General features: G+C 41.2%; 1 protein-coding gene across 1 annotated transcript in view; it reads left to right on the plus strand.

Annotated features, from left to right (window-relative positions):
• Nucleotides 1-586: 586 nt before the first annotated feature.
• spock3 (SPARC (osteonectin), cwcv and kazal like domains proteoglycan 3) overlaps nucleotides 587-27546 on the plus strand; it is a 451090-nt gene continuing 424130 nt past the window's right edge. Inside the window, exons 1-2 of the mRNA XM_033019001.1 lie at nucleotides 587-725; nucleotides 893-1054. Coding sequence (XP_032874892.1) covers nucleotides 893-1054 — 162 coding nt within the window. The 5' untranslated portion in view covers nucleotides 587-725. The remainder of the gene's footprint in view (nucleotides 726-892; nucleotides 1055-27546) is intronic.

A 27546-nucleotide genomic window follows, 5' to 3' on the forward strand; every position in this document is an offset into this window, starting at 1 on the left:
TAACCCAGCGGGACAGGCAGCATCTCTGGAGAGAAGGGATGGGTGACGTTTCGAGTCGACACCCTTCTCTGTCTCCTGTCCCGCCGAGTTGCTCCAGCATTTTGTGTATATCTTCGGTGTAGACCAGCATCCGCAGTTCCTTCCTACAAGGTTCATAGAAGAACCTTGCAATTCCCCTACGCTTAATGGGAGGAAAGTAGCAAACATTCACTGGCCCGTTTAGTCAATGTAAGTCCGAACTTAAAATACGAAAGGCGTTATTGTGTTTCATCAATTAATGTAATGTGCAACCCCGTATATGAAATCTACAGATACACAAAATGCTGGAGTAACTCCACGGGACAGGCAGCATCTCTGGGGAGAAGGAATGCGTGACTTTCCGGGACGAGACCCTTCTCTAGACCCGAAAAGTCACCCATGCCTTCTCTCCAGAGATACTGCCTGTCCCGCTGAGTTACTCCAGCTTTTGGTGTCTTATCTTCGGTGTAAACCAGCTTCTGCAGTTCCTTCTCAACACACATATGAAATCTACAGAGCGGCGGCACCGCGCTGCTCCGGGGGTGGGGGGGTGCTGCGCTGGTGCATGTGTCGGGAACGCGCCGGGCTGTCGCCGCCGCCGTGCACGCGCAAGACTGCGCGCGTGCCCGCCCGCCAGTCGCGTGCACGGCGAGAGAGGCTTGAGGCTGCACCGAGCTCTCATCGTAGCAGCTGCAGCGAGAAGCAAGGTGAAGCTCCTCCACAACACCCACCGCTTACAAACCTCACATTTCAACACACCGTCATTTCAATATGCACTACATTTTTTTTCTTTACACACACTGTGTCCCCTACTCCCCCGGAATGGATGCATTTAAAAAAAAACCCCAACAAATTCTCCCTTTCTCGTTTGCAGATGCTAAAGGTCCTGCTCTGTGTTGCTGCTGTAGCCTTTTTGCAGATAGAAGGCAGGCACCGTGCAGCCGCGGACAACGGCAATTTTCTGGATGATAAACAATGGCTGACCACCGTCTCGCAGTACGACAAGGAGCCCGGGCATTGGAACAAATTTCGAGACGTATGTACCTGTTTATTGTTTGTTTTCTTTTGTGCAGCCCTGCGTGGGATGTTTGGAAGAGGGGAGGCTGTGTGTGTGTGAGAGAGAGAGCGGGCGGCTCCGGGCGTCCACCCTCCCTCCTTCCTTCCCTCCCGCCCTGTCCAGCCTGAACTCAGGGCGACCAACCCCTTCCCTATCACACCTGGCTTGGCCGCGGTGCTTGCAAACTCCAAACATATCCGAGGGATGGGATCTTTCATTCAACTTTATCTTCCGGGTGTGTGTGGTGGGGGGAAGATTTGAGAGCGACTTTGCCCGATTTCCAAACCCTGAGAGGATTTTGTTTTACGAATAGTTTTTGCTGCACAGTTAGTCTGGCGTCTGTAAACATCCATCCGTGTGTGCATTGGGAGTTAGCGGTTGTTGTTTCTCTGAAGGTGCTGTGTTTGATTCAGTGGGTGGGCAAGGAGTACAAATGCAGACAAGAGGCAGAGGACTCACTGGGACCGAATATTTCTCCTGGAATGACCCGGCCGAAGCCGTTCAATGTGGCCCGTGTTCGGCTTCACTTGACCCTGGACACTTGTTTGCTTAAGTTCAATCGAATGACTAGTCTGTCATCATTTTATTTTCTTTGCTCCAGACATTTGGATTTAGATTAATAAACCAGTGAACGTTGTCTGAAAAGCCCCGTGCGCGATTTCTCTATGTTTTTCGCTGCTATGCAATACCGAGGCGGCGTTGAAAGACTCAGCGACGGTGTGACAACAACCTGACTCAAAGTGTTAGCTATTTTAACAGGGGTGCGTGCAGTTTTGATTCGCAGATTAGTTCTGAGTCAGTGGAAAGCAGTAAACATCAGAAAGTCGTCGCGTGTGAGGGAGAGCGATGAACATCAGCCTCTGCCTAAATGGCACGTGTGTTTGAAGGACATTTATGGTGAAGAGGAAAATGCAGCATAGGTGTGTAAATACAACCACTTTGCTCGCTGCTCTCATGTATTTATGTTGGCGGACTTGCTGCTCTATATACGTACTCAGTACTGCCTGATTCAAGGTCTAAATCAGTCTGCCTGCACCGAAGAATAAAATATGGCAGCAAGTTGTACTTTCTGATTTATCTGGAGGTAGATAGCTTGTTTCAAATGACAATATATTTTATCTGTCAGGAACTACTCTGACAACGGATACTTGTACAGAAAAGTTATTTTATTTCAATGTGAAATAAGACCAGAAGTTCATGCTTATCTCGAATGACAAAAGCCCAAACCTTGATTTTAAATTTTCATTTGTTATATGTTGTTACGTATCAAGCAATATCAATGTTATCTAACTGGTAAAAAAAAAATACAATAAAACAAATTAAAACACTGTAATGTCGATGTGCAAAACGAACGCAACCCTGAAAATATCAGAAAATTAAACACAGAAGGTCAGGCAGCATGTGCGAAGAAAGCAGCATTTAATGTTTCAATGAGATGACATCAGAACTGAAAAATGGATACATTATTTTTCAATGTGATTTCATTGTATTATTTAAAACTAAGGGTAACTCAGGAATGGCAAGTGTTTTTGTCATGTGCACCGGATATGAACCAGAAAAATGAAATTCTTACTTTGGTGCATCGTCACAGGCACATGAGATGTGACAACATCAATAAATTTGCAATAAATAATCAGTTATTCTTTGTAAACCAGTCCACGATCCTGCAAAATACAACGCATGTGGAGCAACCACAGTGGTACAAAGTCTGGAGTGCTTAGGTGCTTAAGTAGGGTTATGGTTAGGATTGTGTTGGGTTGGAATGGAATGGAATACTTTATTGTCACATGTGACAAGTCACAGTGAAATTCTTTGCTTGCATACCCAAGGTATACAAATAGTTGCCATGTAAAGGGCGCTCACAAAGTTGCAAGGTATCTGCGCCAGGTCCTACTTTGTCCCCCTTCCCCCCCCCCCCCCCCCCCCGGCAGTCCCCCCATGCCTGGTCATCTATTGTTCTTCTCTCCCTCCCTCACTGTGGCCACACCACACCGGGTCCTCCATTGTTCATTGTTCTTTAGGGACCTGTTGGGAGACGGCAAGAACTGTTCTTGGATCTGAAGGTAATGGTTCTTGGGCTCCTGTTCCTGCTTCCTGATGCTAGGAGCAATAGAGTGTAGCCAGGGTGGAGTGGGTCTCCGTTGATATCAGCTGCCTTCTTGAGACAGCGTTTGCTGCCGATTCCAGTAATCTATATTACTTGGGAAATTAGAATATGAGAATGAACTCATGGATACATTAAAAAAAAAAAAACAGACAGTGAGAGCTTACGTAACTATTTAGAAAAGAAAGACTAGAGATTGTAAATGTGGGTCCCTTACTGACAGAGAATGGTGTGGATATTTAGGATGTAACAGATAAACTAAGCAACAACCTTGTGTTGGCCTTCAGAGAAGACATGAAAATCATCCCAGAAATACTGGAGGCCAATGCCCAGCTTAAGTAAAAAAGTTTAAAATGTAATTAAGATGTCAAGGAACCTGAAAACTAATACATCTCAGGGATTTGGTGGTCTTGGAGTTTATCATGGCTACCTTTAAAACTCTGGGACCAGAGGTTTAGAGACAATGGGTTCTGCAGAGGCTACAGCTGTTAGTGGATGGTATAGTTTGCATTTTCAACGGGATTGTAGATCCTGGAATCGTCCCAGTGGATAGGAAATTAGCAGAAGCAACACCATGATTTTAAGAATGGTTGGAGAGAACGTAAGGAAATACACGGCAGATAGACTAAATATACAATGAGAAGCTTGTGTGGACCTGAGATCCTGAGAGCGATGCCATCTGGAGCTATGGTGGTATGGTCGAGGGGGAGGTCCCTGACAAAGAGCAATCCAACCAAGACCTCAACGGTGGAACAGGCGGAGGATGATGGCTGACTTTAGTGGAGCATCACAACGGCTGGGAAGGCGGATGAAGGCTGCAGCAGAAAAGGGTCCCCGGTCGTCTTGGGCTCCATGCCACTGGATCTGTCAAGGACCGTGTGGTGGCTGTCTGTGCACCAGTCTCCCCACGTTAAACAAAGTCACGCACAGGCGTCCTCACAAAAGAGGACAGTCATACTCGTTTCGAGTGACTGCCGATGATGATGAAGGATGAGGTCACGACCAAGAAACAATACTATGTTTAAGCAGAGTCAATGTGGTTAACTGTTGGAGTTATTATTCCAGATGGAACAAATAGAGGAGATGAATGGGAATCAGTGGGATGTGGTTTATTTTGATTTTTGGAAGGCTTTAAATAATGGGATATTATTTGCAGATGGGATAAACAAGGTTACATTGGGGGCATTGTACAAGTATGGGTCGAGAACTGATTAGCAGATAGAAAACAAAGGGGAAAATTAAATGGGACTAGTGGATTTATGCAGTATCGGTTTTATGGATCTAACTTCCTACCTCCATTATGTTTCCAGGTTCCTTTGTCCTCTTTACTTTGACACTCCTTGTCTTAAGAGTTTGCATTTGCACAAAGCAATTTCCTTTCCCAATGTATGAAAGAGCAGTGCCAATGTGCTGGTTTGCTTTTGACTTGTACAGCAGTGCTTCACCTGTCTCTGGATGCTGCTCTCCAGGTTACTTTGCTATTTTCTCAAGGGCAAAGGAGTGTCTTTTAGAATTCTGCAGCAAATATAACCTCATCAGTTTCTCATGGGACAGTGGACATTATTGCCAGAATGAATGGCATTATAATGGTCGCTAATCTTTTACGAGGATGTTGCCACGACTCGAGGCCTGAGCTTTGGGAAGAGGTTGAACAAGCTAGGACTCTATTCCTTGGAGAGCAAGAGGATGAGGGGTAATCTTATAAAGGCGTATAAAATTATGAAAGGAATAGATCAGGTAGACACACAGAATTTGTGCCCAGAGTATGTGACAAGAGGACAAGAGGACATGGGTTTAAGGTGAGGGCGGAAAGATTTAATAGGAATCTGAGGTTACTTTTTCATGCAAAGGGTGGTAGGTGTATGGAACGAGCTGCCAGTGGAGGTAGTTGAGGCAGGTACGATCGCAAAGTTTAAGAAACATTTGGACAGGTACATGGATAGGACAGATTTAGAGGGCTATGGACCAAACACAAGTGTAGATACTCTTCCAACTTCCCAGGTGATATATACCAGATGCACCCATCCTTCAGGTGAAAATATTCTTCCTCAGATCCCCTTTAAAGCTCTTATTCCTCACATTAAACTGACAAAGGTCACTGACCCAGAACACTGACTGTTTCTCTTTCCATAAATGCTGAGTTTTTCCAGTCATCATAAATCCTCCTTCTCCATTCCAGGCAGTCACACGTGACAGGCAAGAGGTTTGAGATCTTTTCTCTAAGTGATCCATGAAAGGGGAATCCAAGATGGGATGGGAGAAATGACTGCTGCCCAACAAACCATGATCTTTGTGCTGGGTTTAAAGCCTTAATCTTCAAACACCCTTTTCCTCAGTCCTGGTGTGTTGAAAGTGAAAACACGTTTCCACATTTATGCCTGCCTTGACTACAAGATACCAACTAAAATATGGAAGTGGTTCAGCAGTGAGGAAGTACAACAGAGCATATAAACAAAAGGAATCAGGCAACTGAACCACCAACTAAAAAGCAGCCATGAGCTACTAGGTTGGGAAGCTGGAAGTTCTGGTTAAGAAATTAGACATGATTTTATTGAATGGCAGAGAAACACGAGGGGCCGAATGGCCTAATTTTTTCCCCTTGATCTTATGTTCTTTTGTAACTTGGGAAGTAATTTTTTGTGAAGTGATCCCTTCATCAAGGGCAAAGGAAGTCCAAACTGAGCCACACCCACAGGAATTTACTATGAAAAGTTTGACTTAGTTCCTGCCCTTTGTTGCCAATGGTTTCACCAGTTTAACATTGGAGTGGTGTTTTGACCCCACGCCTGTATAATAGCTGCAATAATGTCAGCCTGCTGTTGACTCTAGATCAAATTCAAACAACACGCCAGGGACCTGATGTGAATTCAAACAACACACCAGGGATCTGAATACATAAAATATACTGTTCAAAAGGGAACTGCAGATGCTGGAATATCGAAGGTACACAAAATTGCTGGGGAAACTCAGCGGGTGCAGCAGCATCTATGGAGCGAAGGAAATAGGCGACGTTTCGGGCCGAAACCCTTCTTCAGACATAAAATATACTGACGCCTCAGTGTAGAAATTAGGACTATGTCATTGTCAAAGATGCCCTTTTCTTTGCAAAGCATTGGAAAGCAGGGATGTTCAATTGGATGGAAAAAAATCCCTTTGCAACAATCAAAGAAGACCTTGGAAATCTCAAGCAATATCACTAAAATAGAATATCTGCTCAAATGTATCTAGGATCTAGGCCCTTATGGTTTGTATGTTAAACTTTTACTGCTGCTTGTACTCCCATCTTTTAAAGATTGACTTTTTTTCAGATTTGTTTACAATACACCTGATTGTACTACCTTGCCTCTAATTATGATACGCTAGTTAGCCTAGAGACTTTGCTTATGACACATGTATTCAGAATAATAATTTATCTAGTTATTAGTGGTGGCAAAATATCAAAATGTTAAAATTTCCTCCCTCTCTTAATCCTCTCATTCTGACACCCTGTTCATATGCTGATCTCTCCATGCCATGATCACACACCTTCCTTGCCACGTAAACCCAGCTTAATTTCTTTGACGTTGAATTGTTCCCTCACAGGCCAACTCCTGTTGATTTTGTACCACTTTTCTCATAGAGTCATAGAGTGATAGTGTGGAAACAGGTCTTTCGGCCCAACTGGCTCACACCGGCCAACATGTCCCAGTTCCACGAGTCCCGCCTGCCAGCATTTGGTCCATATCCCTACAAACCTGTCCTATTCATGTACCAGTCTAACTGCTTAAATGTTGGGATTCTATATGCTTCTTATCCATATGACTGCTTTTCTTTTTAGTAGCAGTAGGAAATAGCTTCATCCATAGCCAACCATGCATTCAATAAAATATTCACCGTTTATATAGGCCCTTTCACGTTCATTTCAGAATTCCTCAAACAATTTACACATCCAGTTAATTAACTCAGGCCATTATTTTTAATTTGGAAAACATGGCAACAAATTGGCACACTACATGCTCTCTCTAGCGATTATGTTTTGTTGACATTGTGCTGATATGCTGTATTCTGGTTTCACATCTTAAAATGGAGGCATAGTATATCAAAAACATATATTCATGGAAAAATGTGGTTCTCAGCTATGGTGCTATTCAATGAACTGCTTTCCCCCTTTCTGTACAAAGTATTAATACCCAAAAGAAAGAATAAACTGGTTCAGTGCTCAGAGCTGATCTACTGTGCAGGATGTTATGTTGTATTTATGACCGGTTTCTTGCTCTGTCCATAAATTAGATACAAGCAATGTTTTCTTGCCTACCACCAGAAAATATGACTAAATTGTTGTCTTCCTGTTTAGTTTAGTTTATTGTCGTGCGCACCAAGGAACAGTAAAAAGCTTTTGGGTGACATTTCGGATCGAGACCCTTCTTCACCCATTCCTTCTAGCCAGAGATGCTGCCTGTCCTGCTGATTTACTCCAGCATTTTGTGTCCATCTTCGAAGTAAACCTACATCTGCAGTTCCTTCCTACACAGTAAAAAGCTTTTGTTGCATGCTAACCAGTCAGCGGAAACACAATGCATGATTACAATCGAGCATGATTGCACAGTGTACATGATAAAGGGAATAACGTTTAGTGCAAGATAAAGTCCAGTAATGTCTGATCAAAGATAGTTCAAAGGCCTCTAATGTGGTAGAAAGTAGCTCAAATTGGTGGTTCCATTGGATGGCTCAGTTGCCTGATTCCTTTTGTTTATATGCTCTGTTGTACTTCCTCACTGCTGAAACACTCCCATATTTTAGTTGGTATCTCGTAGTCGAGGCAGGCATAAATGTGGAAACGTGTTATCACTTTCAACACACCAGGACTGAGGAAAAGGGAGTTGGAAGATTAAGGCTTTAAACCCAGCACAAATTTCATGCTTTGTTGGGCAGCAGTCATTTCTCCCATCCCATCCCATCTTGGATTCCCCTTTCATGGATTACTTAGAGAAAAGATCTCAAACCTCTCACCTGTCACTTGTGACTGCCTGGAATGGAGAGGAGGATTTATGATGACTGGAAAAACTCAGCATTTCTGGAAAGAGAAACAGTCAGTGTTCTGGGTCAGTGACCTTTATCAGACCTGCCGAGTTTCTCCAGCAATTCTCTTTTTTGTACCAGATTCTGGCATAGGTTTAATGTGAGGAATAAGAGCTTTAAAGGGGATCTGAGGAAGAATATTTTCACCTGGAGGATGGGTGCACCCGGAATGTATCATCTGAGAAGTTGGTAGAGTATCTACACATACATTTAAGAAGCATTTGGATTAGCACTTGGATTGCCTAAGCAAAGTAAACCATGGATCAAGTGCTTTTGCCTTACAGCACTTGCAACGCCGGAGACCTGGGTTCAATCCCGACTAAGTGTGCTGTCTGTACGGTGTTTGTATGTTCTCCCCGTGACTTGCGTGGATTTTCTCCGAGATCTTCGGTTTCCTCCCACGCTCCAAAGACGTACAGGTTTGTAAGTTATTTGGCTTGGTATAAATGTAAATTGTCCCGAGTGTGCGTAGGATAGTGTTAGTGTGCGGGGATCACTGGTCGGCGCGGACTTGGTGGGCCGAAGGGCCTGTTTTTGTGCTGTATCTCTAAACTAAACTAAAGTGCTGATTAATGGGATTTGTATAACTGGATATTTCATGGTCAGAATAGATGAGGTTGGTTGAAGGGCCAGTTTTTGACTCTATGAAAATGTAGGAGTGAAATAACTATGCAATGTTTGATGCTAATGTGTGTAATATCAGAGCATATTAATTGTAATGAATGCTTTTTATAAAAAATCATGCAAAACTGAAATTGTATTGATAGGTTTGCCGATGAGCTCTTCCTTCTTAAAACTTCTGGTGTCATCTGTTAGGTATTTGTGAAATGGTCTTTGAGTTCTTGCACCTACAAAATGACTATTGGACTTTTCTGTCATATTCTTTGCTTTTCTTCTTTGCTTTATTACTCTTGAGTCTTGCAATCCCTCATCTCCATTTGTAGGTGGCGCTGTTCTCTACCCTTACCTTTCAAAACCTTCAATGTTATTTCTCTATTACAGTGGCACTGGATAAAACACATTTGAGACATCCAAGGTAGACAAAAATGCTGGAGAAACTCAGCGGGTGAGGCAGCATCTATGGAGCGAAGGAAATAGGCAACGTTTCGGGTCGAAACCCTTCAGATAAATTTGAGGCATCCAGTTCGGTTTAGATGTTTTATTTGTTTTAAATGTTTTACACGTTGTGCTTGGTTCGGCCACTGAGAGGTAGCTTTGCAAACAGCTCTGTGTTTTATTCGCCACATCTCTCATTTCAAAGGGGAATAAGTTCTTACAAGATTGTTATGAGATACCCTATTTGCTTTATAATTTGACCTGGCACCTGACTGAGAGAGGTCAAAACCCAGACCAGAAAAGACAACATGGCTGGGATCTGGCAGTCAGTGGGGATTGCTTCTGGTTCCCCATTGACTGCTGCAATGAACAAACTTACTTCACAATCTTCTTCCCTCTGCGGACATCTGTGGACTGCACGGGGGTTCCTACATCGTGCGACACAATGCCTGTCCATTATTAGCCTCTTTCACAAGTTTTCCTTGGCTGCAGCATTCAGCAGTGACTACGTTGAAGCAAAGATTGACATTTAGCTATTGGATGCTCTTTCTCCAGAAGGAGAGAGAGGAGGAAAAAAGTGGAAGGAAGACGGAGGGAGGGCAAGGACCTAGAAAGATTCAGCCCCAGGTCAACGCTGAGTTCAGTGACTCTGGAAGAGTATGTTTTCAAGAGGAAGTTAAATATAGATCTTAGAGCTGACGGAATCAATGGATATGGGGAGAAAACAGGAGCGATGTACTGATTTTGGCTGATTAGCCATGATCACATTGAATGGCGGTGCTGGCTTGAAGGGCCGAATGGCCTACTCCTGCACCTATTTTCTATGTTTCTATGTGTTCGATAATCAGCTGACAGATTCAATAACCTAGGATCTTCCAATCAATGGAAATCATAGCTGGTAAAATAACCTGGTCTCCCAATCAGTTCCTTATTTTTGAAATAAACTGTTGGCAATACTAGTGAAGGACTCTGATAATTCCTTTACCTCTAATCTGTTCTCCTTTGTATTTTCGAATTATAGTTTTGTCCTTTTGATCCTAGGTCCTGGACTATCAATCTCCTTGTTCTACTGGTGATTAAGTGTCAGTTCTCATTCTTCCAGCAAAGATTCCTGTGTGTAATAATTCCTGCTTGGTTTCTCAATCTTTGTCTGAAACCATATTGGCTTTTGACAATTGTGCTCCTTGTAGGTGACCCACATTCCAAATGAACTTATCACTTAATATCAATGCAATGGGTTTCCCAATCATTTTTTAATGCTATATGATTGTATTTTAAATATCCATTTGAATTTCTTATTTCTTTGCTGAAAATTATTAGGATACTCTACATTCTAGTGAGGGTGGGGGGTGAGGTCATAAAGTTAGAGTCGGATGCAGTTAGTAATTTAGTTTAGTTTAGAGCGGAAACAGGACCTTCGGCCCACCGAGTCTGCAGCGACCTTGCGATCCCCGCACTATCCTACACACACTAGGGACAATTTACACTTATACCAAGCCAAATTACCAACATACCTGTACGTCTTTGGAGTGTGGGGAGGAAACCGAATATCTGGGAGAAAACCCACACGGTCACGGGAAGAAACTCTGTATCCGTAGTCAGGATTGGACCCGGATCTCCGGTGCTGCAAGCACTGTAAGGCAGCAACTCTACCGCTGCGCCACCGTGCCGCCCCGTAGAACAAAATAGTTTTTATTCCGTGTCCTTAATTAGCATTAAATATGAAAAGATAGATACATGAAGTTGAATGGGGTCATTAATTTATTTTGAACATTTAGAATTGGGAGTCAGTTTTTATATACATGGTATTGTATTGCAATTGTTAGGAAGAGAAGGAAGAAGTCCTTCACTAGTAATAGCACCATTGGGAACTGAAACCATGGAAACGTTGGGGGAAGTGTTCTTTTGTTTCACACAGCAAAACTAGATTGGTGATTCTTTTGCAGGTGAAAAGTTTCTGTCTGATGGAAATGTTTTAACTGTTGGCAAGCACAAATATGTGTTTGAAAAATATTTCTAATTATTTTTAAATATAAGTTAAATATTTATATCTTGAACTTAAATAATTTAAGAAAACAAGTTTACAGCTAAAGAGTTTAGTGTTCACCTGGCACTGGTTCATATACACAGCATTCACCTGAAGAAGCACTTCAAGGATGATTTGTGCTGCCATCTATAGACATTGCGAGGAAAGTATTGCATAAGTAAGTTGCAAGATTGGTATGGGCGCATTAAGTATGGAAATAAAACTGACATACAAATGCAATAGAGTGAAAAACAGGCAACAAAAAAACAAACTACTGGAGGAGCCCAGCAGATCAAACAGGGTCACAGCTGGAGGAACTCAACTAGCTTCTATGGAGGGAATGACCAGATGACGTTTCTCGTCAATAGCCTTCTTCAGACTCTGACTCAGTTTGGAGACAGGTCTTGACCCGAAACATAATCTGGCCATTTCTTCCACAGATGCTGCCTGACCTGCTGAGTTCTTCCAGCATTTTGTTGTTCGCCCAAGGGATTCAGTGCCCTGAATGACCAGATTTCTTGAATCTTGCAGGTTTTGCATGAAACCAAAAGCTTCATTTCGTTAATAGGAATGGTATTGGTGGTCTGGCCCTTACTCCAGACATTCACGACCAGACAACCATTACAAATGTGCATGAGAAAAATGGGTAGTTCACTTTAATATGTATCCTGACGTGCTTATCATCAGGTCACCAAAATCATCCTCCTACTTCCCCTAATGGTTCTGCTTGAGAACCATTGAACATAGAACTTTACAGTCCTGCAACAAGCCCTTCGACCCACGATATCCATGCTGGACATGATGCTGAGATTAACTAATCTCATCCGCCTGCATATTCATGAGCATATGTAAAAGTCTCTTAAGCTTTTGTTTTATTGTATCTGTCTCTGGGCATCCTCTGTATAGAAATAAAGGGTTGCCCAGACATCTCCTTTAAACTTTACCTCACTCGCCATAAAACTCTGCCCTCTAGTCTTTGACAATTCCACCCTGGGAAAAGGGATCTGACTGTCTATCCCTTGTCTATGCCTCTCATAATTTTATATATTTCTATGAGGACTTCCCTCAACCTCCTGTATTCCAGCGAAACCAATCGAAGTTGTCCAATCTCTCTTTGGGGCTAATATTCCCTAATCCAGGTAACGTTCTGGTCAACCTCTTCTGTACCATCTCCAATGCATCTGCATCTTTCTTGTAATGGGGTGACCAGAACACCACACAATACTCCAAATGCGGCTTAACTAAAACCTTATAGAATTGCATTGTGTCTTCCTGACCAGTATACTCAATGTCCTAACCAATGAAGATAAGCAGGCTATACAACATTTTTACCACTGTCTACTTTTGTTGCCACTTTCAAGGAACTATGGACCTGGACCTTTAGATCTCTCAGCACATCAATATTGATAAGGCTTTAGCCGTCTACCATGTACCTTCCCATTACATTTGACAGCACAAAGTGCAACACCTCACACTTGTGCGGGGTAAACTCCATCTGCCATTTCGCAGCCTATTTCTGCGGTTCTATAACCAGCTGTTTACTTTGACAGCTTTCCACACTCTCCGTAACTCCAGCAATCTTGGTGTCATCTGCAAACTTACTAACCATTGCTTTAGGAACACGCAGTTAAAATATGAATTTAGTTTAGAGATACAATGTGGAAACAGGCCCTTCGGTCCTGCACTGACCAACAATTAATGCATACACCAAGCCAATTAACCTACATCTTTGGAGTGTGGGAGGAAACTGAAGATTTTGAAGAAAACCCACGCGGTCACGGGGAGAACCTACAAACTCCGTACAGACAGCGCCTGTAGTCGGGATCAAAACCGTGTCTCTGACCTTGCAGGGGCTGCAAGGCTGCAACTCTAGCGCTGTGCCACCGTGGCTGCCAAATCAACACTCCTAAATCATGCACCCGAGGCTTCTGGCTTCTTGCAGGGAAATCACTTTCCCCACAGGCCCTAGTCTGGCACAAGAAGTGGCCGATTCGGAAGTCCAAGCCGCTGAGAATGTTCTCCCGTTCCGACGTCGGAGTTCCATCATCCGGCGAGCGGGCCTGAACATCGGGCTACCCGTAGCGGTGACAGCGAGGCGATCGGGAGCCCCCCAACCACGGGTGAACAACAGAGGAGGATGACTGAACTTTGGTGCCTTCCCTCACAGTGGGAAACTTTGATTCCGCTGTGTGGGGATGTCTATGTTAAAGACTATCGTGTTCTGTGCTCTTTTTTATTTGTATGGCTGTATGGTGACCACACATGTCACTGTATCAATTGATACATGTGACAATAAATGTCTCTTGTCCCCCTGAACCATCATGTGCACATGTTCATTGGCAAGATATAATTTTTAAATTCAATAAAATTGAATACAGATGGAGTTACAGTAGGCTAGTCACTTATTTACTGGTCTACAATAAATTTTCCTGAGTTGCTTCTTTATCTATGTTTTTTTCCAACAATGTAATTATTAACCTCACTCTACCTGAGGGTACTTTTGTCTGTTCAATTAATTAAATTGTAGAAAATGAGGAATATGTTACGATACTCAGTACAACCTATCATTACTTTAACTTTCAGTGCTTGAAGCATCATAGTTTATGTTGCATTATTTATAATTGCTCAAAATATTTTGTGTACATATTTTAGGTAATAGCTCATTAATGATAAATTCTGAATATCAATCATTCTCTAACTGTGATTAGTGTCAGTTTTCTGAGAAGCATTTCAATCCAGCCTGCTTGCTTGCAGATAGTCCAATGAAGGAAATAAAAATGTTTTATGTCTCAAATGAAAAATGCAATGCAGTGCCAGCAAAGTGAAGTGATAATGTTGAAGCTGTACCTGCATGAAAAATTCAATTAAAATAACACAAATAAATAAATAATTGTATTTTCTGTGGAACTAATAGAAATAACCAGGATTATCCCCAGTACTGAACGCAGACTGACAAGGCATTTGATAAGGTCCCACATAGGACAATAGTGGGCAAAATTAGGGCACATGGTATTGGGGGTAGAGTGTTGACATGGATAGAAAATTGGTTGGCAGACAGGAAACAAAGAGTAGGGATTAACGGGTCTCTTTCAGAATGGCAGGTAGTGACTAGTGGGGTACCACAAGGCTCGATGCTGAGACCGCAGCTATTTACAATATACATCAAAGATTTGGATGTAGGAATTCAAAGTAACATTAGCAAATTTGCAGATGACACAAAGCTGGGTGGCAGTGTGAACTGTGAGGAGGATGCTATGAGAATGCAGGGTGACTTGGACAGGTTGGGGGAGTGGGCGGGTGCATGGCAGATGACGTTTAATGTGGAGAAATGTGAGGTTATCCACTTTGGTAGCAAAAACAGGAAGGGAGATTACTATCTAAATGGCGTTGTTGGGAAAAGGGATCTGGGAGTCCTTGTTCATCAGTCTATGAAAGTTAATTCCCTGGATGGCGGGACTGTCATATGCTGAGAGAATGGAGTGGCTGGGCCTGTATACTCTGGAATTGAGAAGGATGAGAGGAGATCTTATTGAAAGATATAAGATTATTAAGGGTTTGGACATGCAGGAGACATGTTTCCGACGTTGGGGGAGTCCAGAACCAGGGGCCACAGTTTAAGAATAAGGGGTAAGCCATTTAGAACGGAGACAAGGAAACACTTCTTCACATAGAGAGTTGTGAGTCTGTGGAATTCTCTGCCTCAGAGGGTGGTGGGGGTTGGTTCTCTGGATACTTTCAAGAGAGAGCTAGATAGGGCTCTTAAAGATAGGGGAAATGGGGAGAAGGCAGGAACGGGGTATTGATTAGGGGTGATGAGCCATGATCACATTGAATGGAGGTGCTGGCTCTTTGGGCCGAATGTTATCTATTGTCTATTGTCTATTGTTATCTATTATCTATTGTCTATTGACCAGAGGACATCAGGTCTGAAGAAGGGTCTCAACCCGAAATGTCACCCATTCCTTCTCTCCAAAGATGTTGCTTGTCCCGTTGAGTTACTCCAGCATTTTGTGTCTATCTGCAAGTCCTTCCAACACATGGCACTATCATTCACTGTGAAAGTCCTGTCCTGATTTGATTTCCCAAAATGCCACATCTCAAACTTGGGCGCCAAGGAATGAGGCAAAGTTTTTGTAAATGGACATGATATCAGGAGCTAGCCTATGATATCTCTTGCAGACTCTAAGTGCATTTTCAAAGAGCTTTTTTTCAAAGAACTAACAAAGACATAATCAGATGTAAGGATGTTTGAATGACTCCATCATTGCCGTGGCCTCACTCCTAGATATGACTATTGTGGGAGGCGTGTGGCATTAACTTGAGAGATTTCTAGATAATGCTGAAATCGTTTTTTTAAGATGAATAGAGAAAAATAACCCACTCAGCTTCCAGACATTGGAGAACAAGGGATGTTTGCTGTCTGATGCTGTCTGCTATTAAATTGTATTTTGAAAATTTGGTTTCAACATTAAAAACAAAACAAATCTGTAGCATTGATCTTTTGAATTTCAGGAATGGTGTATTAAGTGGAAAGGAAATAATGGCAAATTGTGTATTATATATTTTATTTTCCTCCTTTTACAGTCATAGAGTATCATTACATGTAATATTCATGGTTATGCCAGACAGTCTGGCTACTCCAGCATCATCTGTTGAGGCCTTTTCCAGAATAAGCCCACATAACCATCCCCTTATTGTATGAATAGAAAGTTGCCCATAAGTTGAATATAGAGGTTGGCAGGTCATGTTGCAGTTGTATGAGATGTTGGTGAGACAGTATTTAGAGTACTGTGTTCAGTTCTGGGCACCATGTTATAGGAAAGATATTGTCAAGCTTGAAAGGGTTCAGTGAAGATTTACGAGGATGTTGTCTGGACTAGAGGGTCTGAGCTATAGGGAGAGGTTGAGTAGGCTGGGTCTCTATTCCTTGGAGCGCAGGAGGATGAGGGGTGATCTTATAGAGGTGTATAAAATCATGAGAGGAATAAATCGGGTAGATGCACAGAATCTCTTGCCCAGAGTGGAGAAATCGAGGACCATAGGACATAGGTTCAAGGCGAAGGGGAAAAGATTTGATAAGAATCTGACGGGTAACTTTTTCACACAAAGGGTGGTGGGTGGATGGAACAAGCTGCCAAAGGAGGTAGTTGAGGCTGGGACTATCCCAACGTTTGGGACTAGTGGGCAAAGCAGGTGGGACTAGTGTAGCTGGGACATGTTTGCCGGTGTGGGCAAGTAGGGCCAAAGGGCCTGTTTCCACGCTGTTATCACTCGATGACTAAATTGCTTACACTACTATAATATTAGACTATTTCAAATACTAGTCATGTCCTGCTATTTGATGAGGTGAAAAGATTAGGTTTGTTCTCCATTACCCAGATCATTTGGAAAATGATAATTATATTACTTAGCAGCCTTCTGTTATCTATGAAGAGTTCACCAATTTACATATTGGCTGCTCACAATCAAACCATTCCATTGTAGTTTGTCTCTATTGTAACTATTCAGTTGTTAAGGTGTCCTTAATAGATGTACTGATCAAGACTACACAGTTTTCTTCGAGCAACTGCACAACATCTTAGTATTTCAGCAAAATGTTGACCTTTTTAATAGAACCCTGAATATAATCTGATATGGTTACTGACACGCTGGTATTGTGAGAGCTTCATTCCATGGGCCCTCTTATTCTCAAATCATTTATTTTCTATGCCATTATTTCCTTTCCACTTAAGTAAGTCCCTTCATGATTTTTTTTTGTCCACTATGTAGAGCATTTTGTTCTAGAAACATAGAAAAATAGGTGCAGGAGTAAGCCTTTCGGCCCTTCGATATGATCATGGCTGATCATCTAAAATCAGTACACTGTTCCTACTATTTCCCCATATCTGCCTCGGAGGGTGGTGGAGGCCAATTCTCTGGATACTTTCAAGAGAGAGCAAGATAGGGCTCTTACAGATAGCGGAGTCGGTGGATATGGGGAGTAGGCAGGAACGGTATACTGATTGGAGATGATCAGCCATGATCACATGGAATGGCGGTGTTTACTCAAAGGGCCGAATGGCCTACTCCTGCACCTATAGTCTATCTATCCCTTGATTCCCTTAGCCCCAAGAGCTAAGTCTAACTCTATCTTGAAAACTAACTGCTGTATCATGAATCTAATCTACAAATATAGGGTGATTTCACGAAAGGTCACTGGATCATAGATCCTCACCCACGTGGACGCAAAATTTAACTGGGGTACAAACATCACTTCCGGTACATGTTATTGATCCTGGAAACGCGTACTTTCACACCCGTTAAAACCGCGAAAACGGCCCGTTTTTGAGCTGTAAATAACTGCCAGTCGGGGTGACCGTGAGGCACAGTTAACTTACTTTAGAGTCCAGAAGATAAAGAAAAATGAAGGTAAAGACAAGAGGGAGCTGAAGGGGCAAAAACAGCGGAAGTGGTTAGCAAACATTGGCCGTGGAGATATAAAGATAGAAAATATCGGGAATTATCGCGTTTGCTCACTGCATTTCATCAAAAGTAAGGCATTATGTTTTATCTTTATTAATTTGTTATATAAAAAGTTTTAAAAGTGGAAAATCCATCATTAAAATTGCAAAATCTTCCATGGTTCTCAGGTGGGTTTTAACATGCAAAAAGAAAATGCTTCTGAAGCTACATTTACCATTTAAATAATCGTAAACCATAAATGCGTTTTGAAATGAATTTTACTCAGATGCAAGCTAAGGAATGGGATAATTGTCAGCTGTTAATTGGATAATAATAAAATGTCCTGATTTTGTCCAATTAACAGCTGTCACCCCGACTCACGGTCACCCCGACTGGCACAGTTATTTACAGCTCACAAACGGGCCGTTTTCGCGGTTTTTAACGGGTGTGAAAGTACGCGTTTCCAGGATCAATAACATGTACCGGAAGTGACGTTTGTACCCCAGTTAAATTTTGCGTCCACGTGGGTGAGGATCTATGATCCAGTGACCTTTTGTGAAATCACCCTATATCGGAGAGCTCCTGTGGCTAACCTGCTCGTACTTACTGTAAGCATCATCATTAGTTTGATATAATTGTGACCACTATACTTGTGACATTTAGCTCCAGACCACTGATAAAAATAAACTGAAGTTATCTTAGTGCAGATACTTGTGGGACTCTGTTAGTAACATTATCCACTTGGCCTTCATGGTCATCCACAAAGTAAGATATTTGGACTATGAGGGATACAAATTTATAACTCTGGTTTTGTTCTTCATTTGATAATTTTAGTTTCTTGTTCAATAACAAACGGAGAAGTGTCAATTAAGAGGACTAACATTTTTACCTCCAAAAACAAATCTAGGTGAGATAGTAAAATACTTGCTAAGGAGAGCAAAAAAATTGCAGATATCGAAATCAGAAAAAACAGAAAATGTTAGAATTACTGCGTAGGTCAGGCAGTATTTGTTGAAACAATGTTTGTGTTTACAGTCGACAACCTTCTTATTGGCAGCAAAGATGCTGGGTGATTTTCTTAATATTTCCATCTTTTGTTGTTTTTATTTCATGCATGCCAAGGATGTGTGAGAGTGCTCCGTGTTTCTGTAACATGTCTGTGTGATGTGAGTGGGTCTGTGTGTGTACGCATATGCTGTGTGAGTGTATCTTACTGAATAATGAAACACTCAAAGCCAAAGGGACCTATTCCTCTCCCTATGTTCCAAAGACAGAAATTTGCAAAATAACTTTAAACTGCAGTCGGTATGTGTCGTTTCTATACTTCAGTTGCCAGCTGATTATTGCAACATAATCATTTTTTCCACCTTTTTAAAAAAGAAAACTGGAGCTTGTTTCATACTTTCAGCAGTAACAGATAAAAATAAAATTTGTGCCTCCTGAGAGGGAAAGGGTACCTTTTAAAAAGGAATTCTTAATCATGATTGTGCTTCAATCAATGTTCAGTGCTTTGGTTCAGGTTTTAATGGAAATATGCACATTAATTGATTTAAGCAGCGAGTTGAACAGAGAACTGTGCCCATTAATGTTGCATAAAAGAGATATTCTGCATGAGTGCTCACCAGAAGTAATTGGAAAAATGCCTTCCCTTTTTAAAATTAATGTAGCCTAAGCAGACAATAACATAGATACAGTTGGCAACTTTGCATTCTGAGATTGCTGATTTAGCTGCTGTAGAAATGAACTCAGCTGTGCGGAGCGTGCCTTTATCATTGACCTTTGGGTATTACGAACGCATTATTTCTTTTCGAACCCTTGAGGCAAATGGTTTGCTACGGTTATCAACAACTCCAGCCTATGTGTGGTGTGTGCGGTAAAGCAAGCAAAGACATTGAACCTCAACCAGCAAAAGTAGAACTTGTTGTTCATTCATCAGTTCAAATTCAAAGCTTTCAAATTTATAACTGATTCCGGTAGTTAATTATGCGACAGTGAGTGAATATTGTTTTGATGAAAGACTGTATGTCTGTAAACCAGGGTTGATTTCCTAATAGTTACTGATGAGAATAAGTCATTTCAGAGCGGGACAGGCAGCATCTCTAGAGAGAAGGAATGGGTGACGTTTCGGGTCGAGACCCTTCTTCGCACTGATTTCCTCTCTCACTTCATGACTGCAAACAATTGACCATAATTTAAAGTGCATTTAAATGAGTGAATGAAAATTCAGTCATCTGTTGCAATGTTATTTTCATATTTCTCACATCATAGACTGAGACCATTCAACCCTTGGTGACATTGCCGGCTCCAAGAGCATTCCTTCAGCCCAACCTCCGCATTATTTCCCAGTAACTTGCACATGCCCATTAGCTTTCCCCCTTGTCATCCACTAACACAAGGGGCAGGTTATAGTAGTCAAACAGCCTACTAACCCTATGCCTTAGCGATACTTTTTAAAAACCAGAACCTCCGTGAGACACCCATGCAGATATGGTATAAAACATGCAAATTCCACATGGACAGCGTCCAAAGTTAGGGTCAAATATGCGTCCCTGGAACACCAAAGGGCCTGTCCCACTGTACGAGGTAATTCAGGAGTTCTCCCGAGTTTCCCCTGATTCGAACTCGGAGAATTACGTTATTAGCCGCTCGTAAGCTCTTGTGGACATTTTTCAACATGTTGAAAAATCTTCACTAGTCTTCACGAGCTTACCGCGTTTCCCGAGTACCTGCCGTTAGCATTACGAGCCCCTAAGAGATGTCCCGAGCTCCGACGTACCAGCTACGTGCATTCTTCGTGCTTACCACGAGTTTGATTTTTTTTTAAACTCGGGAGAGCTCTTGAATTACCTCGTACAGTGGGACAGGCCCTTAAGTTCAGTGCACCGACATGCCAAGCAATCATTTGGATTAAAGAGAACATTTGTAAGAGCTAATAGGTTGAGAACCCATTTTATTTTCTCTTCATCTGCCATCCCCTTCTGAGATTAAATATTTAATATATATAATTATAAACATTAACTGTGTATAACTTCTTTTTAAACAGTATCACATGCTTCACAATAAATGTGAAATGAGAAAATGTAGTTAAAATTTGCTGTTAAGTTAAAGATTGAAGTCTGGGACATAAAAATGTCTTGCAATTATGGTGAGGAAATGACATCAAACGTATCTCTGGATAAATGTGTATGAAGGAACCGTTTAAACCGAAGACAGACACAAAATGTTGGAATAACTCAGCGGGACAGGCAGCATCTCTGGAGAGAAGGAATGTGTGACGCTTCAGGTCGAGATCTTCAGACAGAGTTGGAGGAAAAGGAAATGAGAGATATAGACAGGGATGCAGAGAGATGTAGAACAAATGAATGAATGATATGCAAAAAAGTAATGATGATAAAGGAAGCAGGCCATTGTTAGGTATTTGCTGGGTGAAAATGAGAAGCTGGTGCAACTTGGGTTGGGGAGGGATGGAGAGAGAGGGAATGCAGGAGTTACTTGAATGTAGAGAATCATCTTCAAACCACTGGGCTGTAAGCTTCCCAAGCTAAATATGAGATGCTGTTCCTCCAATTTGCCTTTAGCCTCACTCTGACAATGGAGGAGGCCTAGGACGGAATGGTCAGCTTGGGAATTGGAAGGAGAATTAAAGAGTTTGGCAACCAGGAGATCAACCTGATGTTATACTTGCCATTAGAGTGCACCGCCACCCTAATATTCTGCACTGAAGGTCTAACTTTGTCTAGTTCCAGTTTTCTTAAAGTACATCTGAAACAAATGAAAGTTGAACTTCTTAAAGCTTCATTTCACGCAGGTTGCGTGGTTTTAAAAGTGATGAAGCCTAGGCATACATGATTGCTTGAGGACCGAAGAGAAACAAAGCAAATCAGTAACTAAGGTTAATTATGATTTGAAGTAAAAGTTTCTGAGATGTGTTAAAATCTTGAATTATGACATTTCCATTTAAAGAAAGCAAATTTGTTACAGGTTCATAATTTACATTGTTTTTTTAAAAAACATTATTAACCAGTTTAAAAAAAAACCTTTCCCACCAAATTTTGTTTTATACTGAACTTGGAAAGATAGGAACTTGTAATTTATTGGTTACTCTAGCTCAATCAATTAAATAATGGTACTGATATATACTCACTTAAGTAACAAGACAACAAAATAAAGCACATCTTGAATCTTCATTGAATGAGAATTGAACTATTGATAATAAGCATAATTATAATCCCTCACTGTTTATTTCATAATAGAGAATGAGCTGCTATCCAATTTTGGAAGTCTAAATATAACAATGGGATCTTTAGCTTTTTATCAGTGTTTGCAAAAAGTAATATGACTTTCAGAATGCCCTATGATATCAAAACATTTTGCTTTATTTAGAGAAATTTATTGATGAATATTTAGCAGATAAGAGTAAGTCCCTTGAAGTCCTTTTAATAGTTCTGAGGAAAAGAAATTCAGTCTGCTTTAATTGCTATTTATTATAGCAACTGTACTCCCGCTGCAAGTTTTATCTTTTTTTTCTCGTCACTTTTGAAACATATTGGATTTGAACTTCTTAAGTTTTTGTTTCATGCAACTTGTGCAGTTATAAGACACGATGAAGCCTTGATATAAAAACTTATTTGAAGGTTGACGAGAACAAAGCAATTCAGTATTTATGGTCAATTATGATTTGGAGTAAAAGCTTTTAAGATCTGTTTTAAGAAATATAAGCTTCTTAAAAAAACATTGATTAATCGTTTAGCTTTGTATTCAGAATTAGTTAGCTTAAGTACAGTTCTTTTCCATTAGTAGCTGCAGAGGCACTTTTTGTTTTTCACACATGCTCTTTTGTGTGTGTGTGCAGCTGATCTGGGGATGAGTTCAACAACAAATTGTGATATCAGGAAGAAGGTCTAACAAAATTCAAGTCAAAATTCATTGTAAGATCTCCAATGTGTCTTATTGTTGCTGCCTAACATTAAATGGAGAAAACGGACATTGTTGCAGCTGTAAGAAGCTAAGAATTGTAATAGCTGCCAAAACTTCAGGTGCAAGCAAGAGTGATTGGCACAGATAGGAACAGAACAGTTCTACTATAGTTTAGTTTAGTTTAGAGATACAGTGCGGAAACAGGCTCTTCGGCCCACTGAATCTGCACCGACCAACGCTCTTCGCACACTAACACTACCCTACACACACTAGGGAAATTTACATTTATACCAAGCCAATTAACCTACAAACCTGTACGTCTTTGGAGTGTGGGAGGAAACTGCAGCTCCCAGGGAAAACCGATGCGGTCACCAGGAGAACGTACAAACTCCGTGCAGACTGCATTCGTAGTCAGGATTGAACCCAAGTCTCTGGCTCTGTAAGGTACCACTGTCTGGACATTGTACCGCTGCACCACTGTACGTCTGGACATTGTCTATATTGTTGACAGCAATTACACAATCTGTTGACTTCAGTGGACAAGTATGAAACTTAAGTATTACCAATGTCATGCAAGTTTATTGAATAGTGACAAGTACCAGATTTTATGCAGGCAGTGTTCCCATAAATAAAAGAACACTATGCTAGTTGAGAATTTGGTATCCTTTCACTGAAAAATTTCATCGAATTATTCCAAACTTTAAAAAAAACATTGGTACCTTGACAATTTTAAAAATTATGCCAGTTGATCGAGAAGTTACCCCATAATCGGGTATTTTTACAGATAGTGAGATAGTGAATGGTGATGATGTATAATTCTTCAACTGCTGCATATTCTTTAGCTCTTTTTTCCGAAGTATGTCATTCTGGTCCTGGTCTTGACCGAGTTGCATTGAGATTTCTGGGGTTTCTCTGGGGAAGAAGCAGTATTGTTTTCGCCTGAGGCAGACATAAAAATTCAAATTGGATTTAAATGAGGTCAGAGACATCTGCTGCTTTATTTTCATCCCACAGAAGTGAATGGAAGCCATTAGAATGAATGCTTTGAAGAAGTGGTCTTGTACCTAGGGCCTTGATTTCAACAATTCATTCGCTATTGCTTCAAATTATACATTTAAAAAATCAGCCATATTACTCAACAATGTTTTCAGAAGCAGAATGATTGAGGAGAGAATAGGATCACTATTAATAGGTGCTTCATAGAAAACGGGATACTTTTTCACATCAAGTATCTAATTGCCACTTTCCCCTTGAATCATTTAAATTGTGAGATATTGTATTGTCACCAAACAAGTAACAGTAGTTTTAGTTTAGCGATACAGCGCAGAAAAAGGCACTTCGGTCCACCGAGTCCACGCCGACCAATGATCCCCCCACACTAACACTACCCTACACACATTAGGGCCAATTTTACATTCATGCCAAGCCAATTAGCCGACAAACCTGTACGTCTTTGGAGTGTGGGAGGAATTCGGAGTATCTGGTGAAAATCAACGCAGGTCACGGGGAGAACGTACAAACACGTACAGACAGCGCCCGTTGTCAGGATCAAACCCGGGTCTCTGGCGCTTAATCTTAATACTGAGTCCAGTGCTTAAGTGTACTGCTTATAAAATTGTCAAATATGAAATTGGATGCCTGACTTTAGTTACCGGTATTTCGTTTTTGAATTTTCAGTTTATTTAGGATTTCTGGCTTTCCATCGACTGATTAAACAGACAGTAAAGTTGAAGCAGCAACTGTCCTTCCTTTGTCAGCTCTCTTGTCTTCATTGGCCGGTCCAAGTTAAAGAAAGGTACCGTAAAGTCATTCAAAGCATTTGGAATGCCAACAGCTGTTGTTGATGTTAGGGCAGACCAATAAATGTGAATTGCAGTTTAGTAAATTGCAGTGGAAACAAGCTTGGTTGGATCACTTTGTCTTGAAACTACGAGAAACTACCTTGCGTGTTTTGTGGGGAGACTCCCATTCCTCTATCCATTAAAAAAGATTTTTTTTTTTTTTAATTATGTCATTTATATTTGACTAATTTTGTATTAATTCCAATGATGTATATAGCAGCTCATTGCCTTTGGTGTTCTTAAAGTGTTTCGCAACTAGTAAGTATGTGAAGTGCACTCATTGTTGCTGCATAAGCAGACTTGGAACCCAATGTGTGCACAGCAGTGTTTCAGAAATAACAGAGTTTAATGACTTATTTTTGTTAAGGATCAAATGTTAAACATGGCTCCAGGAGAACCTCCCTATTTCTTTTCTAGTTGTACCATTCTCCTTCAACTTTTCAAATAAGCTCTCTTGTAATTGGAGAAGATGCCCCAATTTAACAATTTATTGTGTGAGAAACCACCTCTGTCAGTGCTGTGATGAATTAGTCCTCCACTAGCACGTTGGCTTTGATTATGTGTTCAAGAATACCAAACTTGGTTGGAGTTGGCTAAATTTGTTGCATTACTTTATATGCTGTTCTATCTGAAACTGTCAAAAGAGGGAAGTTTGTACCAAGCCATTTTGACTCGGGGAAAACCAGTAAATAAGAAAAGATTAATGCAAGTAAAACTTTGATAATCTGCATTCTCAGGACTTTGGTCAATTCTGAACTGTGTGTAAGAAGTTATTCCCTGTAAATATTCCAACATGTTTTAATTGCCCATATTTAGACGTTACACTTTCCCAGTGAACTTGGTCAATTTAAAGCGAGCATGGAAATTGGGGCTGGGTGAGTGGAAGAGAGTGCAATAATTGAGGCACCAGTAAATCGGAAGGGACAGGTGAGTGGAAGGATGTGTGAATACTGGGACTCCGGGTGAGTTGACAGAAGTGTGGGAAGGCAGGGCCCTGGTGAGTGGAAGGGAATGCAGCAAGTCTTACATGGTGAGCCAAAGCCAACCTAATGGGATTTCTGAGATTTTTAAACAGATTATCAGAGTTTTACTGTAAGTAGATCTGAATTAAACAAAGAACAGCTGGTTTATACCAAAGATAGACACAAAGTGCTGGAGTAACTCAGCAGGTCAGGCAGTATCTCTGGAGGAAAAAAAAAGTGACGTTTCAGGTTTGGACCCTTCTTCAGACTCGGAAGGGTCATAACACAAAAAGGCACCCACCCTTTTCCTCCAGATATGTTGCCTATACCACTGAGTTGCTCCAGAACTTCAGATTAATTCAGATCTACCTACAGTAAAACTCTGATAATGAGCAGGGATTGTTGGTTGGCATTCTTAGCTTTAAAGGAAGGAATTCTGCCATCTGCTTCATTCTGTATCAATATTGATGACTCTAGCTGTCCTATGAATTGTCCCAGCCATTCATTCTTGGAGACCAAGCCAACGATTTAGTTTAGTGTTGAGTTTAGAGATACAATGCGGAAACAGGCCCTTCGGCCCACCAAATCCACACCGACCAGCGATACCCGCACATTAACAGTACCCTACACGCACTTAGGACAAGTTACACTTATACCAAGCCAATTAACCTACAAACCTGTATCTTTGGAATGTGCGAAGAAACCGAAGATCCCGGAGAAAAACGCACGTGGTCACGGGGAGAACGTACAAACTCCGTACAGACAGCACCCGTAGTCGGGATTGAACCCGCGTCTCCAGCATTGCAAGGAGCTGTAAGGCAGCAACTCTAACACTGCGCCACCGTGCCGCCCTCATGATGTCCACATCTCATGATCTAGAACAATGAAACATTGGCTATATGGATAGAAAATTGTCTGAGCCACAGAAATCAAAGTTTAATAGTGAGTGGCTATTTTTAAATGAATCATAAAATACATGACAAAGTCTCCTTTGATTCGTTACTAGGAGTACTGCTCATCTGATGATTAAAAATTGCATTAATGAGGTTAACTTAATGCTTGGCAGCATCAAGGCTTAGAAATTCTAAGGTTATTTTTGGAGGAAAGAAGGTTAAAAGAAACAATGTGATTGACAAAACAACTTGAAACAACATAAGGGGTTTATTTTTAAAATCAATGAATTGCTGTGAATTAAATGAACTGTCAAAAAGGCTGGGTGGAAGCAGTTTACACCAGTAACCTCTGAAGGAAAGGATTAGTTAAAAGAACGATTCTTGTCTTCACAATATATGGGAAAATAGCAGGCATGGAGGATTCATTGGATAGTTCTTTCAGCACAGGCACAATTCTATTATTCTATTACCTATTATCATATCAATGGGTTCTATGATAATCCCATTTGATGTTTTACTATATATAAAACTTTTTTGTCCGCAAAACAAAATACTGTAAAATTCTGATAATCCTGAATTTTAAGGAATACCATGATGCTGGTCTGGCAGATTTCATGAATATGTCATTAGCATAGAATTAGGCCATTCGGCCCAACGAGTCGACTCCACCGTTCAATCATGGCTGATTTATCTTTTCCTCTCAACCCCATTCTCCTGCCATCTCCCCATTATCTTTGACACCCTTACTTATCAAGAAAATATCAATCTCGGCTTTAAAAATACCCAATTGTGTGGCCTCCAGAGCGGTCTATGGCAATGAATTCCACAGATTCACCACCCTCTGGCTAAAGAAATTCCTCCTCATCTCCTTTCTAAAGGTATGTCCTTTTATCTGAGGCTGTGCCCTCTGGTCCTAGACTCCCCCACTAGTGGAAACATCCTCCGTATTCTCTCAATCTAGGCCTTTCACTGCTGGGTAATTTCAATGAGGTCACCCTTCATCTTTCTATACTCCAGCGAGTACAAGCCCAGAGCCATAAAATGCATGTTAAACCAATTTTAATTTACAGGTTGCAGGGGAGTATAATACATTTTATAGTGCTTTGGGTGAATTTAAAAAAAAGAGCTTGTTAAATGAAACCCCATGAGTTTAAAAGGAGTGTAGGAAATGAG

This window comes from Amblyraja radiata, chromosome 1 (assembly GCF_010909765.2).
Source record: "Amblyraja radiata isolate CabotCenter1 chromosome 1, sAmbRad1.1.pri, whole genome shotgun sequence".
Taxonomy (NCBI): domain Eukaryota; kingdom Metazoa; phylum Chordata; class Chondrichthyes; order Rajiformes; family Rajidae; genus Amblyraja; species Amblyraja radiata.